Here is an 18621-nt window from a genome sequence, read left to right as displayed (position 1 = left end):
TTTTGTCCTGCCGGATCAACGTATCAAGAATATCTTTAATCCGCTTCTGAAACTCGGCCGGCGATTCCGAGTAACCAAACGGTAAACATACGTACTCGAACTGCCCGTCCGGGGTCGCGAATGAGAAGTATTGTGCGCTGTCCTTGTGAACCTTTATTTGGTGGAAACTATCTTTCAAATCAAGCAGTGAAAATACCCGTTTGTTACTCAGGGTCGCTAGGGAGTCTTCAATTCGCGTAAACGAATACTTTTGTTTTACTACGCGGCTATTAAGTGGTCTCAGGTCGACGCACAGTCTAATCTTTCTGTTTTTCTTTTTCACAGGAATAACGCAGGCGCAGTACGGCGATCTGCTGGGCTGGATAATTCCCCGACGCAACAGATCATCGGTAATCTCCCTCAATTGTATACGTTCCCCGTGCGTGATACGTCGTGGCGCGTACGTGTATACCGTTTCGTCCTTCAAATGGACTTTGACAGTGTATCCATCGTCTATTGGGGAAACATTCCTATTCTGTATGTCTGTTATTAGTTTTTTCAGCCCAACTTTAACGTGATCATTGAAATCGATTTCCGTGGATTCCAAGAGCTGCTCGAGAGACTCTTCTTTTGAATCCTCAACGACATTTAGGGGAAGATTCTCGAATAAACGTATCGCCACGTTCAAATCATCTGTATCCGACTCCGACTTGTAAATAAAAGTAATTCTTTCATTTTGCAAAAATTCTCGACCAATTATCATATCCCCTTCCATCATCTTTCCGTCAATCACATATAATTCCATTTCGAACTTCTTGTTCCCCAATAAACCAAGAGTTACGGGCGCGCGCACCGACCCTACACTCGCAAAGTTTCTCCGCTTAAATTACGCAATCTACATGTCACCGTATTCATCTCTTTTGCCGATGGTTCTATATATCGCTTATACGAGTCGTACTTAATGAACGATACAGGGCTTCCGGTGTCGATTAACGCGGATAAATTACAATCATGTCCCGCGAGCGACGTAACTCTCACATACGGATCAGACGTTACCAAGCTCGACTCCGCCTCTGGTGCCATCACCGCCGCCATATCCTGAACAGGGGTCTCCTCTGCCACCGCCGCGACTACTGCCGCCGTTGGCCGTTGTAGTATCGCCGCTCTCGCGTCCTTCTGTTTCACCATTGGGCACTCGTACTGACAATGACCTTTCGTTTTGCAATAAAAACAGGTAGGCTCCCCTTTGCAGACCGTGTGCGTGTGACCCTTTTTGCCGCAGTTCCTGCAGGTTTCTTCCTTCTGCCATGGGGCCTTCTTCTAAGCTGAGTGGACCGTACTTGCCTGTCTTTTCTCGGTCTCCGTAGTACCCTCCGTGATGGTCCGCATTCGGTCCAAAAACCCGTCCAGGGTGTCGTCTGCCACAGATAACGCTACCGCCCTCATGGAGGTAGAGGCGATTCCGCCGATCAGCAGGTGGATCGTGTCCTTCACCGGCAAATTCAGCGGATGGATCAGCTCCAATTTGGCGATCACGTACTCGTTGAAGGATTCTTTTGTGTGACTCCACCTTCGACTCTCGACTTTCTGCAGCTGTTTATAGAACGGAATCCTTCGCAAGAAAATCTTCGTAAGATCCCGCTGAAGGTATGACCACGACTAAATGGTATCTCCCGTTTGAAGGTCGTACCATTTTCGTGCGGCGCCCACTAACTTATTGGAGGCTGCTAAAAGAGTGACACCTTCCGTTGCTGCATGTATCTGAGCTACTTTATTCACTCTTTTTATCCAGGCTTCGACATTTTCCTCGGCCAACCCTCCGTATTCTGGAATCTGCGAAGCCAGCCAGTTGACGACGTTACCCACAGGGAGGCCTTCCGTCGGTCTACCGGTCAGGGTCCTTTGCGTCTGGTGCGGCGTCGAGGACGAGCCAGTGTGACTGCTGCTCGCTGTCTCACCGCCGTCCACCCGCACATTTCCACTTGTGCTCGTCTGGAGTGACCACTGCGTCATCATCTGAGACATCAACGCTTGTTGCCCCTCGATGAATTTACGCTGCTGCTCCATGATGGAACGTTGCTGCTGCTCAAAAGCGGCCGACATCTGTGTCAGTGCCCCTTGCAGCGCGTCGACCAACAACACGTTCGACGTTGGTGCTGAACCGCGCCTTCCTCCCGGCCGGGGATGATGCCCTCCAGCCGCCTGTCCCTCTTCTAGGAGGTTCGTCGGTCCGCATTTGTCGAGATGCGCCCGAATAGCTTTGATGAGCGCCTCACGGTCTTCAGAGATAGGGATCTTAAACCGTATCGCCTCCTCCTGAAGCCGCTCCAACGTGGCGTTCTCTAGTGCCGCTTTCGTAGCCGGCTGCATCTTCTTCTGAGCTGGCGGAGTTCGCTCCATACAGCTGTTGCTCCAACACTTATTCACTCCGAGCGCGGTTGCTCCGACACAGTCGCGACAATCGACGATCAGGCTACGAGATCCTAATCCCACTTCTGAATTAAATTGTAAGGAATTCGACTTGATTACTTTAAATTGTAAATATTCGACTTTATTCTTTTTCGTACACTTCAATATATTTGGATACAGTTCAACTTATCGGCGCGACTCACGAGAACTCCGTGGTGCTTGGTTCCCTTCACGCGGGAGAGTGACGAATTCAGCGGATCGTCATGACTACGATCCTCTGCTCGAACCTTCTCGATTTCGGCGTCACTTCCGGTTACTTCGGAGCACGCGAGTTTACGGCGCGATCGGACCGCTCCGGCGCCGTCTCTATGATCAACTGTTAGGCCGCTAGCACAATCCTACGGCTTGCTCCGCAAATATCTTTTATACCCAACTAAAGTAATAGATTTTCTGGTTTGCATAAATACCCATTGTAGTTGGCGCAATTTGTTAATATCATTAGTTTTGTAGAGTTCTTTTTTGAAAGAACTTTGGGTTTGAAAGATATCAGTTTTGTAGAGTTCTTTTTTGAAAGTCTTAAAATAACGTTAATAAAGAAATATTTCGGCACCATTAATTATCGAGCACCTAATTTTATAATGGGACTTTACTCTTGTATGGCGTCAGATTCGTTCGACGGTTAAGTCCGAAAGTCTGCCAAAGAAAACGAGTTTCACACATATTCACCGCTTATATGTATTAATGTAATATTAATAAGAGTATTTCAATACTAAAACATTTCAGCATCTAATTTTTCAATTTTACTTTATGTTTGTGCAGGTCATGCAATCAAAGTACACCAAAAAAATAATAAAAAATAACGTGCTCAACAATTAATGGTGCCAAAATATTTTTTTAACGTTATTTTAAGACATCTAACTGCGGAATTAGGTGCTCGTTTCGTTTGGCAGAATTTCGGACTTAAACGTCGTGCGAACCTGACGCCATACAAGAATAAAGTGCTATTAAAAAATTAGGTGCTTCAATGGTTTTGGTCTCAAAATGCTCTGTATTCGAAACATTGTCGATATTTCCAGATGCCGAATTAAGTGCTCGTACCATTTCGCCGAAATTTGCATCTTAACGTTGCTCGCGTCTCTTTACGTACAAGAATAAAGTGCTATTAAAAAATTAGGTGCTCGACAATTAATGGTGCTGAAATATTTCTTTATTAACGTTATTTTAAGATATCTAACTGCGGAATTAGATACTCGTTTCGTATGGAAGAATTTCGACTTTAAACGTCGGGCGGACTTGCTGTACAAGAGTAAATCCTATTAAAAAATTTTTTTGGGATATATCTTAATGGATTCTTAGAGCACCTAATTAGCACTTAATTATTGCACAATAGATTTTTTTCATTATATTTTTTTATATGTGGGGGGACTAGCTTAATGTTAAAGCAGCCCCCCCCAATTCAAATTTAATTTTCTGCTAAACGATTTGAGCACCTAATTTCGGACCTTAGCACCTAATTAGCACTTAATTTTAATTTGTTGGTCAGGTCAAATTTGACGCTGGTGGGGGGGGGGCAACTTAATGGGGATATGTTACCAGCTTCTAACACCTTTCCTGCATATGTTACCTGCATCAATTTTAAACTTCCTTCCTGCTTTGTAATTTCTACACCTAAAAAAGAACTAGGGTTATAATTAGATGTTATATCAAAAATTTCCATTAAACGTTTGACCAAGTTTTGCAAAACTGATTTATCTTTTCCAAAAAGAATTCCATCATCGACATGTATGGCCAAGATTGTTGAATTGTCTTGGTTCTTAAAAATACATTTCTCTGTCTTTAGTTGCTGAAATCCATGTGCTTTTAAAACTCCAGTAAACTTTCTATCCCTAAAAAAACCTTTTTAAAAAAAGAAAAAATATATACGCCAAGTACATAAAAACTCCCAACTTGTCAAAACTCAAAACTAAATATGAAATCAATAATTAACTAGCCAAGTATCTAGAAGCAGTTTGAGTATTTTACCCAAACGTTTTCCATGCATACTCTCTTATCGCATGACGACGTTGAAGTACTTGACGTGCCCGGATCGCAGTGGTCATGTATTCTTGTAAATTTGTACAATATTTTAATTTGTATTGTATCTTGTATCTTCATGATTTTCAATAATGACTCGCAAATGATTTTGTGTCTCTTATAGGTAGGACAGGACGTTTTAATGTGATTCGGGCACGCCAAGTACTTCAATGTCGTCATGCGATAAGAGAGTATGCATGGAAAACGTTTGGGTAAAATACTCAAACTGCTTCTAGATACTTGGCTAGTTAATTATTGATTTCATATTTAGTTTTGAGTTTTGACAAGTTGGGAGTTTTTATGTACTTGGCGTATATATGTTTTCTTTTTTAAAAAAGGTTTTTTAGAGATCTCACTCTTTTTTGTAAATTTTAAAAATTTGACTATATTTTAGTTTTACATTTTTTTGAACATATAATTAGTATTACATAATTTCTTTTTATATGTTTTGTGACGTGACGTTTCGAGACGTCCGTCACAAGGTGCGGTAGGACTGGGGAAGCACAAATATTCCGTCGGGATCGTTCCTCTCGCTTTGAGGGGGAGCGATACTTTACCGAGCGGCGTGTGAGCGCGTAATTAATAGTGTTCAGAATTTCGCAGAGTGTAAGCCAATCCGGAAGAACTGTATCTCACACCTCGAGATAGCCAACTACGGAGCAAGAACCCGGCGGAAGAGAAGACCGAAGAAGGGAAGCCTGAGGGTCGCGGGAGCGTTGGAGGTTCCGAGCCGGGTAAGGAAACGATCCCGCCGACCGCCGAATCAAGATACCGAGCAGCGAGGAACGGAGCTGCGGGCGCGGATCGTCAGCAAGGAATTCCGTGCCGACCCGAGGAAAGGAGTACAGCAAGCTCGACCGCCTGGGAGGGGGTGCGCAACCCCTCGGCGACAACCTCGAGTCCCCTCGTTTGGGCCTGGCCAGCTCGGCGAGGAAAAGTAGAGACCGGGGAAGGTCGGCGCGGCCAGCAACCTAAAACGATCCACGGAAGCGCCTGAGGAACGGCTACCCGCCGTGCGAAAGATAGCGACGATAGGGGCTGCGGCGGCTCGGCGATAAGTCGGTGGTGGATCGATGCGCGGATCGATGCGCGAACGGTAAAGGACCTCGCGACGCGCCCCGCGACTCGTCACTTGGAGTGTGGCGAAGCTGGAGGAGCGATCTGGACGAGGGCCCCGAAACAGAGAGCGAGAGAGCCGCGAGCGACGACGCAGAGGACGAGGTTTATGTAAGCTTGCACTCTGCGATTCTTTGTAATTATACCGGCTACGACGGCGCCTCGAGCTTAGTCGCCGCAATAATTGTCTCGCCCCGTACCCAAGGAGAACCGACTATCGTGTAGTGCCGAGAAGAACGAGAAAAGAGGCGAGGCCCGTCCGCCCCGGTGTCGCGCATAAGGGGGGGTAGAACTTCCACCTCGAAAGCTAACTCCAGTCAATTGTCGCGTCATATTGTCGTCTTTGTATTAATGTGCGTTGCCGAGCTGTTAATCGGGGAATCGTGTGTCGCGTGATAGTGCCGTAGTTGTATTGTCGTAATTGCGTTGCCTAGCCGTACATGGTACACTGCCGAGCGGGGAATCGAAAAGTTCGTGATTTCGAGTATTACGTTGTTGAGTCCTAGTATCGTCACGCATCTTACGTTTATGTACGGATCTGCGTTGCTGCCGAGTAGTCTAGTAGCGGGGTATCGACTGCCGAGTGGAATACGGTCGAGACTTTCCGAGTAACGCCTGTGAGAGACAGAGCCGGGATTGAGGCGAGATCGCGAGAAGGAAGAGGATTTCGCGCCGAGAGAATAACGGCCGTTTCCTAACCGGACCGCAGCACCTCGCGGAAATCACCGGGGAGGATCTCGAGAACGGGTGCCGAGAGAGTCCCCGCGAAGAAAAGACTGATTCGCGTATCCGCTATTCGAAAGGGTGCGGTGACGACCGCATCGCATATGCGTCGTTGTGTTACTCGAGTTGGCGTTTGTTGGCGTCCATGTGATTCGGGGTGACGAATCCCTGTACCCCCGGAAGTTCTCGAAATACATATGATTTATTATTTTATACCATTGCGTTGTGTCTTACTACCTTCCTTCCAGCGGCCTTCTAATACCCTACCCACGACGGCTGACTAGTCGAGCTATCTAGTTTTACGTGCTGATTTCGTGAGCGGCGCAAGTGATTGCGCCTGGCGCCCAATTTATCGTTTGCCGTATCGGTGATCGTGACACCGAGACTCAGATCCGCGGTTGAGAGAGAGAGAGAGTTATCGAGAGAGAAAGAATATCGAGAGAGAAGGAATATCGAGAGAGAAGGAATTCCGAGCGAAAGAGTGTCGAGAGGACTTGCCGAGGAAAATCTGAGTCGTCACGATCCCGTTGTTCAGGAATAATTATCGTTTCCGTAGGTTTCGCGTGTACCTGATTTGCGACGCCGCGCCTACGCGCACGGCGGCCCACAGGCACTGCGACGGCCGTCGCAGTTTTATTATCAATTACTTTGCATACCAACACGTACATCGTTCCGATGCAATTTGTAATGTTTTATTAAGAATAATCTTTTGATTTTTATATAATGCAGATTATTTTTATATATTTTATACTGTTTTCTGTTTTGCTAACAAACTTTCTCTATGTGATTTACAATATTTTTTATTATAACTTTAACAATATAACTTTACTTTCACATAAATCATTTTTACGAGTTTTATAATTTTATGCAATGAATGTGGTAGCGCTCGACGTTATGCAATGAAATTCGTGGTATTGGTGCAGTCAATCCCTTTCTCACTAACTAATATGACGTTGCACCACGTCGATGACGGCGACAACAACGACGACGACGTTGCACCACATCAACGTCATCGTCGTCGTCGTCGTCGTCGTCGTCGTCGTCGTCGTCGTCGTCGATGATGTTGCTTGCAATTACTTGCAATTTATGTCTTTATCGTGAAACAAAACATTTCCTACCCAGCAAACACGGGTATATAATTATTATATTACCATAATAAAAGGGAATGTAACACGCAATATAACACAGATGTACTAGGTTATATACACGGTACGAGTAATTTCCTACTCACATAAATTACAGTAATATAACAGTAATGTAATATACATATAACATGTTATATATTCTTCATAAAAATTACATATTTGTTATATAACATGTATGAAAATAATGTAAAAAGTTATATAACTGTAATGTACATTATAGAATTGTGTTATAATCTTGTTATTAAATTATTACATATTAAATTGAAAATAATTATTTTACAAACGCGAATACATTATATCAAATTCTTTAATTAATTCCTACCAAAACTAAATTTAGGTTTGCTTGGAATTAATTAAAGAATTTAATATAATGTATTCGCGTTTGTAAAATAATTATTTTCAATTTAATATGTAATAATTTAATAACAAGATTATAACACAATTCTATAATTACAAAATTGTTAAAAATTTAATATAAATTATGTATTCGCGTTTGTAAGAATTAAGTATGCATTAAATAAAATTTCTATCATATATTTTAAAATAACATTTGTTTTTTTATAAAGTTTATTATTTGACTAATATATATATATAATGTATATAAAATATATGTATTATAATATACTATGTATAGTTCCTATACTTAAATTTTATATTTAATTTACAAACTTTTAAACAACTTTTATCAACTTTTAAATAACAACAAAAGTTATAGTCTCTTTTAAAATTAAAATCTGTTTTTGGATAATTTTAAACTATAGAATAATATAATAATTATAATATAATAATTAAACCATCTTTATAAATAATTTTAAACTAACAAAACAAATCTTTGGTTTTTAAATTAAATAATTGCTTTTTAAAATAATAAACTAATTATTATTTTCTATATTTTGTTGTTCGACTTCCTTCTGGTGTGCTCCTTTTTCTTCCCTTTGTTTTCTCTGCTTAGCAAACCGTAGCCATTCAGCCACTATGGTATCAAATTCAGCTTCTGTTAAAGTCGAATACTGTAAAATAATGTCTCCTGGAAAGAAAAATATATGGAATTAATGAAATCTAAAAAAGATTTCGAATGACAGATACATTTTTAATAATATGTACAACATACTTCTCATAATTTTTATGAAATATAAATCGGCGACTTTGAAATTGTTGCGAATACCCTTCCAGGAGCAATGTATTGCACATTCGTTGCTAAATAGTTTTGAAAGTGCGCGATGAATATTATCGCGGGGATTATTTCCTCCAATCTTTGACAAAAACTGTTTCTATAAAAAGAAAAATAAACAATTAGAAAATTTTCCATTTTATTATATAACATTTTATCCTAACTTTATTAAGATAGCAGTATATTTCATTGACATTCACGGAACAAAAGATCGAGTAAAACGAACTAAATCTCTAGATTGCGCAAACTTTTTTGTAACAATTGCAATGAAATAAAATGTTGAATAAGAATTAAGTTTGTTCACAATCAGATGTTCAAAATGCAACTGTAAAATGTAGTTAAACATAAATAGTTAAATAAAACATAGAAATTGTTATGTAGACACTATAAATGTTCTTTTAACTACACAGGTTTTTCTACTGCCTAAAGTAATTCTCATTTGGTCGCTATCACTTTGCAAAATAATCATATCAATATTGTGATTACTTTTCGCAGCGTTTTGCGCTCCTTTGACGTAATTAGAGAATACAAGAATATTAAAAATATGCTAATAGAATTTAAGCAATTAATTTGCCATATACAACTCCAAAATTTCGCTTAAAGTCATTGCACGTGAAAAAATGTTAGTCGTAATTGTAAGACCGTTAACAAAATACCAATATCAATATCAATATTTAATATCAATAGTTTTTACTTATTCTGTATCACATGTTCCTAAATACTTTCAGTACCAGTATTAATATCAATATTGTATCATAAAATCTTGCACATGTGATATAAGAAATAGATATATGCAATATCGAAATAAAAGTGCTATTGAAATAATTTTATGATTTAATACGTGCATGCAATAAAAATTTATTATTATACGATTGATAAATTAATATAAAAATTTACAAATTGCATAACTGCTTCATCAGAGTTTTGTAATAATGAATCGAAGTCTCGTATGGTTTCAATCGTATGTAACGGTAAAATTTCTGCAATCAAACTGTCATTGCCCTTTGTTGTAAGAGGAGCGCGACTCCTCATACCCTCTTCCATTCCGTTCACCAATTCTTTTATATCTCGTAACATTAAATTAGATGCTGCTTGTGCACGTCTTATTTGTGCTTGCGAATGTATTATTTCTTCTTGCGTTTGTATTATTTGTCCGAAATACTCTGCAACGTAAAAAGTATACCATCATTTTTTATATATGTCAGATTACTATTTAACTAATAGTCATCATTATGCATTAATTATTAATAAATAATACGCAAATATTAATACATACCTTTTATATTCGAGTCCTGCATCTCTTGCACATTTTGCACTTCTTGCCTTTCAGATATGTTTTCAGATAATGAAGCATCTACATTATTTAGACATATTAATATTATATTAAATATTTGTTGACTTTAACAATATGTATACCTTCAAATATTATGGGTATATCAGATATTTGTGTATCCTCAGGATTTGCACGCAAAATCTCCCTTTTTTCTGGAAATATATACAGGTATTATAAAATAATAAAATCATACATAGTATTAATAACATCACATATTACATACCAGGTTGGGAAACTGGAATGTTGCATATTGCATCAGTTACATTTCTCCAGCTTTCCACTACATTATTATTAGATATATCTGATACATCATTGAATCTTAGGTTGTCCGGACACGATAGAAAAGTAGAAACACTTTTATTGATACTGATTGTTTTCCCTGTAAAAAATGTTATTTTTTAAAACATTTTGCCTATAGTACTTAAAAACTGAAATGAACTATTTCACTTTTATCTCTGTCTTGAAAAAACTGCCATATAAAAACAAGACAATTGTTTAGGTGTAGAAATCATTAATCTTTAGGAGACATTAATGTTTAGTAACTTCTTAAAAGATTTGTAGCTATTATAAATACATCTTTTTTAATACATACTCTTAATCTTACAGGGTCGAGGTTCACAATTATCACTTTCCTCTTGTTCACTTCCGTATCGATTGTATAACGTATGTTTCCTTTTGCCACATCCCAATTTGTCTTCATCAGTTGTTTGGTAATTGGAGTCAGCTGCACTTTTCCTTGCAGATTCTAGGGATGCTATAATAAAAAATTTATACACCTATATTAAGCTGTGTGCGCGTGTGTAAATATGGGATAATTATAATAATAATTACAAACATATTATAATAATATATTTCATTTTAACTTATATGATCTAATAGTGTAATATAATCACATACTGTGTAAGATATAAATGCATGAGTGCTTACTACTGTGTTTTATGATGTTAACTTCAAATTGGTTCCAAGTTTCTAAATTTGGACTTGTGCAATTTACTATTAGGGATGCAGCATTTGATGTTCGTGGTGGCCAGAAGCACTTCTGTTTATTGCCATCGAGTATTAACCATGACGTTGGTATTTCTGAATATGAGTTATCCATAAGAAACTTGATAACGGAATACCTCTTATTTCCTATATTTTCGCCACGATCCATGACCTTTTCTATAAGAAAACAGTGTGTTTAGTTCCTGAGATATTTTAATCAAAAGTTGTTTGACATGAATTTGGCATGAAATTCCGGATAAGCTATACGGTAGCGCGCGACGTTTATACAGTGGCTCTCATCGTTCCGAACCTTGTTTTTATGTGCTTGGCGTCGCGACGCTACTGCATCGCTTGATACGGCATATTTGTAAATTCGACTTACCTTACAAAGGTTTATTCAATTTCATATGAATCAAATTTGTATACTTCTAATATGCCTATCGAAATAAGTATTTTCACAAAGACAAAGGAATACGTTGCAATGACATTATTCATATTACATTAATCATAATATATATGTTTTTAGGGTTATTTACCCTCGTAAAGCAAAAAAATATATTTACAAAAAGGTATAGCATCTAATTGTTAGTATGAAGAAGCGGTATTATAATATAAGAATCAGCCTGATTCATATCTTTCAATATTAAACATTTTTGTTTTATTGCAGTGAGTGGAACTATTGTAGTTTCTGAAGCAGTTGTATTTAAAATAACAAATATACCCAGTTTTTTCGAATCACATGGCACAGTAAAAACAGATTTTGGATTTAAAAAACGTTTTACACGAAAAAATAAAGTACTTTCTTCTTTAACTATATCCAAAATAAAAACAACAGAATTAGCATCAAGTAAAGCACATTTATCATTTTCATTTATTGCAATTTTGAAATTTTTATACTGAAAATACGAAATTTTGTTTCTTTTTGTATATACAACAACTGGGTAATGTAGGAGAGGGTGTTGTATAATTGGTTGTTTTAATTCTTCAAATATGCGATTTGATAATTCTTCTAAGGGCTTTCCACATTGATGCAGTTTTTTTTAATCTTCTGCATGTTATTTTCGTACTTAAAACAACTGAAATTGTCAAGACAACCAAAGGTTTTTACATCATTAACAATATGAAGAAAGTTATGCACATTATGTGATAGATATTTTTCACCGTAAATAGTACCGTAATTGGATACAAAATATAATAGTAATGAATGTGCATAATGAAGAAATGACGTACATATTTGCGGATTAGCCATTATTCTTATTGCCATACTGAGAGAAAGAAAATGATTATACCAAATCGGAGGTATAGTTGACTTCAAAATTACTATTCCAGTATATAACAAAAATTGTCGCAATTCCGTGGCTTTCCACCTATCAATATCATCTAAAGTTCTAGGTTTCCTTGCAAATTCAGATGGAATGCTATTTTTAATATCCATTAAATATTGTGAAATTGAATTAATATTTTCTCTATGTAATCTATTTTGTTTATTTCCCCTGATCCATAATTGTAACAATCGTTTCGTAACACCCAAACAAACAAGGTGCATATAATAGAGTGGAAGTTGTGAAATCATTCCGATGGAAAGATTTTCTAATATAGAATCGCCTGTGTGATGTTCAATTTGAGTTCTATTTTTAAATGAGTCATCTGTACGTAAAATGTTATTTATTTCAGGAAAAATTACTCTATTGCACAGGAAGTCGCCTTCTTGTACACATTTGGAACAAGAGAAATATCCTGTATGTCCTTTCGTAAACGTTATAAATGACTTAGCTGGAGCATCGCAAAGTATTGCATTAATCTTCACTTTATATTTCTTGTTGCAAACAATTATATCATTTTCAGAGAGAAACATAAATTCATTAACGAAACTAGTCAGAAACTCATTCGCATCGCTTGGTTTACACATGCCGTGATATACACCAATTACAAATGGCTCTGTATAAATACCAATATTTTCAATCGATGCCATAATGGGCCAGAATTGGCTAGTCGAACTTTTGGAAATTGGTAATCCGTCTATATTTATATTTATTTTAATTTCATTTGTCTTAATAAATTGTGAGTAAATTTCTATGGATTGCTCCAGAGCAGAAGTAAGGCCAAAATGTACATAACGACCATTACCCACATCTTTTATGTTTACGGACGCGTTACGTGGTGTAGCAACTAAAACTCGAACATCACTAGGCAATTCTGTATGACCATGCTTTATTAATATTCAAAGTAACTCATTAGCAGTACTGTGAGGAACATTACGTTCTATTATTAATTTCTGTAAATCTTCCCGTAAACTTTGTTTGTTGCACTGATTATTAAAAATTTCTGTCAATGTAGGTATATTATTTTGTGTGTCAGGAGTACATATTTCATTGCTTTCAAACTGCGATCCTATTGATAATTTCTCCGATTGGTTTATATCCTCAAATGAAATACTATTTGTGCCAACATTTGTATTTATATTAATATTTGCCGCTTGTTCTACTACATTAGATGCTGAATTCGATAAAATAGAATCTGAAATAAAATCTTGATACTGTAATGAAATAGAATCTTCATTACAGTGTAAATCTCGATTAACAATCTGATTCCTTCGTCTTTTTGTTAAATATCTAATATCTTTCGGCATGATAAACGTAGAGTGCGAGTTATGCGTAAAGAAATATTATAAAAGTTGCATGCGCGTTACACACCTCAATATGCAAAAGAACCCTAAAATCGAAATATATTTTAATTAAACTAATGAAATAAATATAAACTATTCTTTTATATAAATATATATACATATATACAGGGTGGTTCACTTAAATCGATCATCTTAGATATTTCACTTGTTTTTGATGATACGAAAAAATGTCTAAGGAAAAAGTTGCACCGTTCGAAGGGCCTATCATGATGACAGAACAACAATTTTTTCAAGGCTATTTTTTTCGGAGATTCAAAGGTCAAGATAATTTTTTTAAATGGAACTACATATTTTTGTTTGCGCAATTTTATAGCCAACATCGAGAGGAGTTCAGCGACCTATGACAACATGACCTTTAAATGATCTTGAACGCGGGAAACAGAAAAATCAAACTTTATGCTCTTCAACACAAAAATTTATTTAAGAAGGTGTTCGAAATGATGTCCTCCGACTTCAATACATTTTGTAATACGATGCACAAATGATACTCTTACCCTTTCTATCATTTCTGAATTTATACTAGTACATGCATTCAAAATGCTCTCTCTTTATGTTCTCTTGTGTAGTTGGTACATCATTGTAAACAGTGTTCTTTAACATTCCCCACAAAAAAGTCTAAAGAATTCAAATCAGGAGAACGTGCTGGCCAACTGATATGTCCTCCTCTTCCTATCCAGCGTTCCGGAAACATTTCGTGTAAAACTGTACGTGCAACACGTCGTTATGAGCCGGACAACCATCATGCTGATACCACATTTGTAAACGAGTTTCTAACGGCACCTCTTCCAATAAGTTTGATAATTGTTGGGACAAAAAATCAGCATATTTTTGCCTATTTAATGTACCATCAATAAAGAAAGGGCCAATGATTCGATTGTGTAAAACACCACACCATACATTAAGACCATGGACGTTGACGTTCTACTTGTCGAAGCCACCTTGGATTTTCAACGGACCAATAGTGCATATTTCTTCTATTTACTTGTCCATGGTTAGTGAAAGTTGATTCATCGGTAAACAATATTCTATTGAAGAAGAATTCATTGACCTCCAACTGTTGTAGCGCCCATTGACAAAATTCTATTCGATTAATAAAATCATTTCCATGAAGTTCTTGATGCAATGCAATGTGATATGGATGAAATGAGTGGCGTTTAAAAATGCGTAAAACACTTGTCTTGGAAATACCAGTATTTCTTTGTATTTGTCGAGAACTGGTATGTGGATTATTTGCCACTGCAGCCAAAACAGTAACTTCTGCTGGTTCATTAGTTTGCAAACGAGGTCGCATTTTCTTACGTGAACAAACACTTCCAGTTTCACGAAATGTTTTAATAAGACGGTCAAAAGCAGCGCGAGATAGTAAACGCTTTTCAGGGTATCTTTAGCCGTACATTCTCTGCGCCTCTGTAGAGCTTCTTCCGCTTTCACCGTAAATAAGAAACATTTCTATTCTTTCCTCTTTCGTATAATCAGTCATATTTAAACTCTGATATCGAGAAGCTCAGGAAATGAACTGAACTGCGAAAGCATTTCACAATCATAAATATTTACATACACATACACACACGCACACAATCCATGTATGGAATTATTTCAATCTTACATTCCATTGAATTCCAGAACATGAGAGTGTTTACCGATGAATCAATGTTCACTAACCATGGACAAGTAAATAGAAGAAATATGAACTATTGGACCGTCGAAAATCTAAGGTGGCTTCGATGAGTAGAACGTCCATGGAGCCTTAGAAAATGTATTGAAGTCGGAGGACATCATTTCGAACACCTCCTTAAATAAACTTTTGTGTTGAAGAGTATAAAGTTTGATTTTTCTGTTTCCCGCGTTTAAGATCATTTAAAGGTCATGTTGTCATAGGTCGCTGAACTCCTCTCGATGTTGGCTATAAAATTGCGCAAATAAAAATATGTAGTTCCATTTAAAAAAATTATCTTGACCTTTGAATCTCCGAAAAAAATAGCCTTGAAAAAATTGTTGTTCTGTCATCATGATAGCCCCTTCGAACGGTGCAACTTTTTCCTTAGACATTTTTTCATATCATCAAAAACAAGTGAAATATCTAAGATGATCGATTTAAGTGGACCACCCTGTATATACAGGGTGGTCCATTTTAATTTATACAGTCGATTTTTTAAAACACTAAAAGAGATACGAAAAAATGTTTCAGACAAACATGTCACGATTTCGAGAGGGACATAAGATGATACCATTGGTTTGACCTTGAATAGTCGTTTGAAGGTCACGCGAAGATCACCTTCAATTTCTTAAATTGAAACCCCAACTTTTTATTGCAGATTCTTATTCTCCATCGAAAAGTAAGTAACTTTTGTCTGAAACATTTTTCCGAAAAATGTCATCTTATGTCCTTAAAATGTCCTCAAAACTCATCTTGAAGATCATTTTAAGGACATAAGATAACATTTTTCGGAAAAATGTTTCAGACAAAAGTTGCATGTTTTCTCGCGTAGAATCCGAATCCGTAATAAAAAATACCATGTCTCATTAAAAAAACATTTCAGACCGGAAGTTAGAATTTCGATAAATAATGACCCGTCTAGTTGTATCCACATTCTCTGTCGTGTATGGAGATCAACGTTCGAACAGTGTATTGTCGAATACCAATGTCACGTGATTACGTAAATTGGTATTCGACAATACACTGTTCGAACGTTGATCTCCATACACGACAGAGAATGTGGATACAACTAGACGGGTCATTATTTATCGAAATTCTAACTTCCGGTCTGAAATGTTTTTTTAATGAGACATGGTATTTTTTATTACGGATTCGGATTCTACGCGAGAAAACATGCAACTTTTGTCTGAAACATTTTTCCGAAAAATGTTATCTTATGTCCTTAAAATGATCTTCAAGATGAGTTTTGAGGACATTTTAAGGACATAAGATGACATTTTTCGGAAAAATGTTTCAGACAAAAGTTACTTACTTTTCGATGGAGAATAAGAATCTGCAATAAAAAGTTGGGGTTTCAATTTAAGAAATTGAAGGTGATCTTCGCGTGACCTTCAAACGACTATTCAAGGTCAAACCAATGGTATCATCTTATGTCCCCCTCGAAATCGTGACATGTCTGTCTGAAACATTTTTTCGTATCTCTTTTAGTGTTTTAAAAAATCGACTGTATAAATTAAAATGGGCCACCCTATATATATATAACACTAAAACAAAATTCTGTACACTTTAATCTAAATGTTTTTCTCTAAAGATGATTGGTGGAATAAATGGAATGAAAAAGCATACATCGCATTAAAGACAACTCGAAGAAATTTCAAGATATTAAGATATTAAGATCAAGATCAAGATCAAGATATTAAGATATTACATTAAATGTTATGATATAAAATAAAAAATTTTATACTTTTATGTATTCACAATAAAGTATTAAGTTTGAAAAATATTGGAGTTATAAGAAAATAAATTTAAATAATATTTTAAAAGTACACTACTCTCATTTTATATTGTCTTAAATCAAGTCACGTGATTATTTATTAATGACATCGTCAGGTTATTCTGCATATATAGAAGTACTAAAAAAAAAACAGTTTAAAAATAATTAATATTTTTATACGGAAATGAAACTTGTGTGAAAATGTCTTGGAGAAAATTATATATTTGTTATATTTTATAATATTTAATCTTAAATATAACTTTAGCTTGTCTTTCATGTAATCTTCATTTTTATCCTATTTAATATTTATTCTAATAAACACTTTTTAGAGGAAAAGTGTAAAGTAAAAACAATTTAGGTTTGGTATTATATTCTTTACATTTTAGGGAATCTGCATGAATTTGATTCTTTCATTTGTGAAAATGTTAATAATTATTACTTTAAACATATATACACACAAATGTGTTAATCTACGTGTCCACAATATGTATAACAGAGTCAGTGGATAGTTCAAGCAGTTTTCAGCACATTTAATTAAAATATCGAGTATTGAAAGATCAAATATACTTTTCAGTACTTTTAACTAATACATAAAGTGCTGCAATAGAAATAAAGTAACAGAAATAAAAACATAAAAACATGTAATTGTGAACGAATAGTAAGAAACAATTATATATAATCAAAGAAATATACAATTAAACAGGCCTATAAGAACTGCTGACATAAGCTCTTTAAAAAATACAATGAAACTTTCATTGCATTTTTTAAATATGAATGTTTATTGCTATTCATAATCAGTTAATAAATACAGATATTTGTATCATTTACTTACGTGTTTGCAGTGCACCTTGAAACTTTGAAACTGTTCAAATGTCAATAGTTCAATAAAACAGCGTTCGTTGATAACTGACCAACTGCAGTTCTGTTACGCAGTCTGGACAATGCTTAATTAATTGATTATGTCTTATGTGCAAATCAATGAAGCACATCGAAATTGTATTACCAGTCAACCAGTGATATTCACGTATGAAGCTATAACTATAAAGCAAGCATTTTTCTTACGATATTTTAGACAATATAAAATAGCAAAAAATGTATAAACGCTAACCCATTTTCTTTAAAATGTAACAAAATTTAGAATTAAGTGATAAATTTATACTGCAACGCATGAATCGTCCTTGAAACATAACCTTGATTTTTCGGACAACAATTTTGCAAGATAACCAACAAATATTAACCAAAAAGAATAATACAGGTCGAACTAACACGTACGTTGTGTAGAATGTATATACTGGTTATTTATGAAGATGAAAAGGATTACCTTTCATATAAATTCACATCCACGCGTAATTCCTGCATGCAGATCAAACAGCAAACCAGAAGAGAGCAGCGCTATTTCTAAACTTCTAGGCTATGTTCACACAGAATGGGCGGGAAATATAATATCAATATAATATAAATACAACAGTGTTGTAACACGCAACATTGCAGTTATATTACTATTTGGTTATTATAACATATAAATAGCGGAGTAATGTAATAGTTTCATAACCCAATTATATTGTGTATAT

General features: G+C 36.1%; 1 protein-coding gene across 1 annotated transcript; it reads right to left on the bottom strand.

Annotated features, from left to right (window-relative positions):
* Positions 1 to 8284: 8284 nt before the first annotated feature.
* On the bottom strand, positions 8285 to 18234 carry LOC105274761. Its single transcript, XM_020030190.2, has 9 exons — positions 17883 to 18234; positions 10877 to 11110; positions 10542 to 10703; positions 10173 to 10328; positions 10033 to 10101; positions 9893 to 9970; positions 9514 to 9779; positions 8557 to 8716; positions 8285 to 8472 (listed from the first exon to the last, which is right to left on the bottom strand). Exons 2-9 carry the CDS (start codon positions 11100 to 11102, stop codon positions 8318 to 8320), a joined length of 1272 nt encoding a protein of 423 aa, XP_019885749.1. The 5' UTR covers positions 11103 to 11110; positions 17883 to 18234; the 3' UTR covers positions 8285 to 8317.
* Between the last annotated feature and the right edge of the window lie 387 nt (positions 18235 to 18621).

Source organism: Ooceraea biroi, chromosome 4 (genome assembly GCF_003672135.1).
Source record: "Ooceraea biroi isolate clonal line C1 chromosome 4, Obir_v5.4, whole genome shotgun sequence".
NCBI classification, from domain to species: Eukaryota; Metazoa; Arthropoda; class Insecta; order Hymenoptera; family Formicidae; genus Ooceraea; species Ooceraea biroi.
Note: the sequence above shows the minus strand (reverse complement) of the source record. Positions and strands in the feature narration are given on the sequence as shown.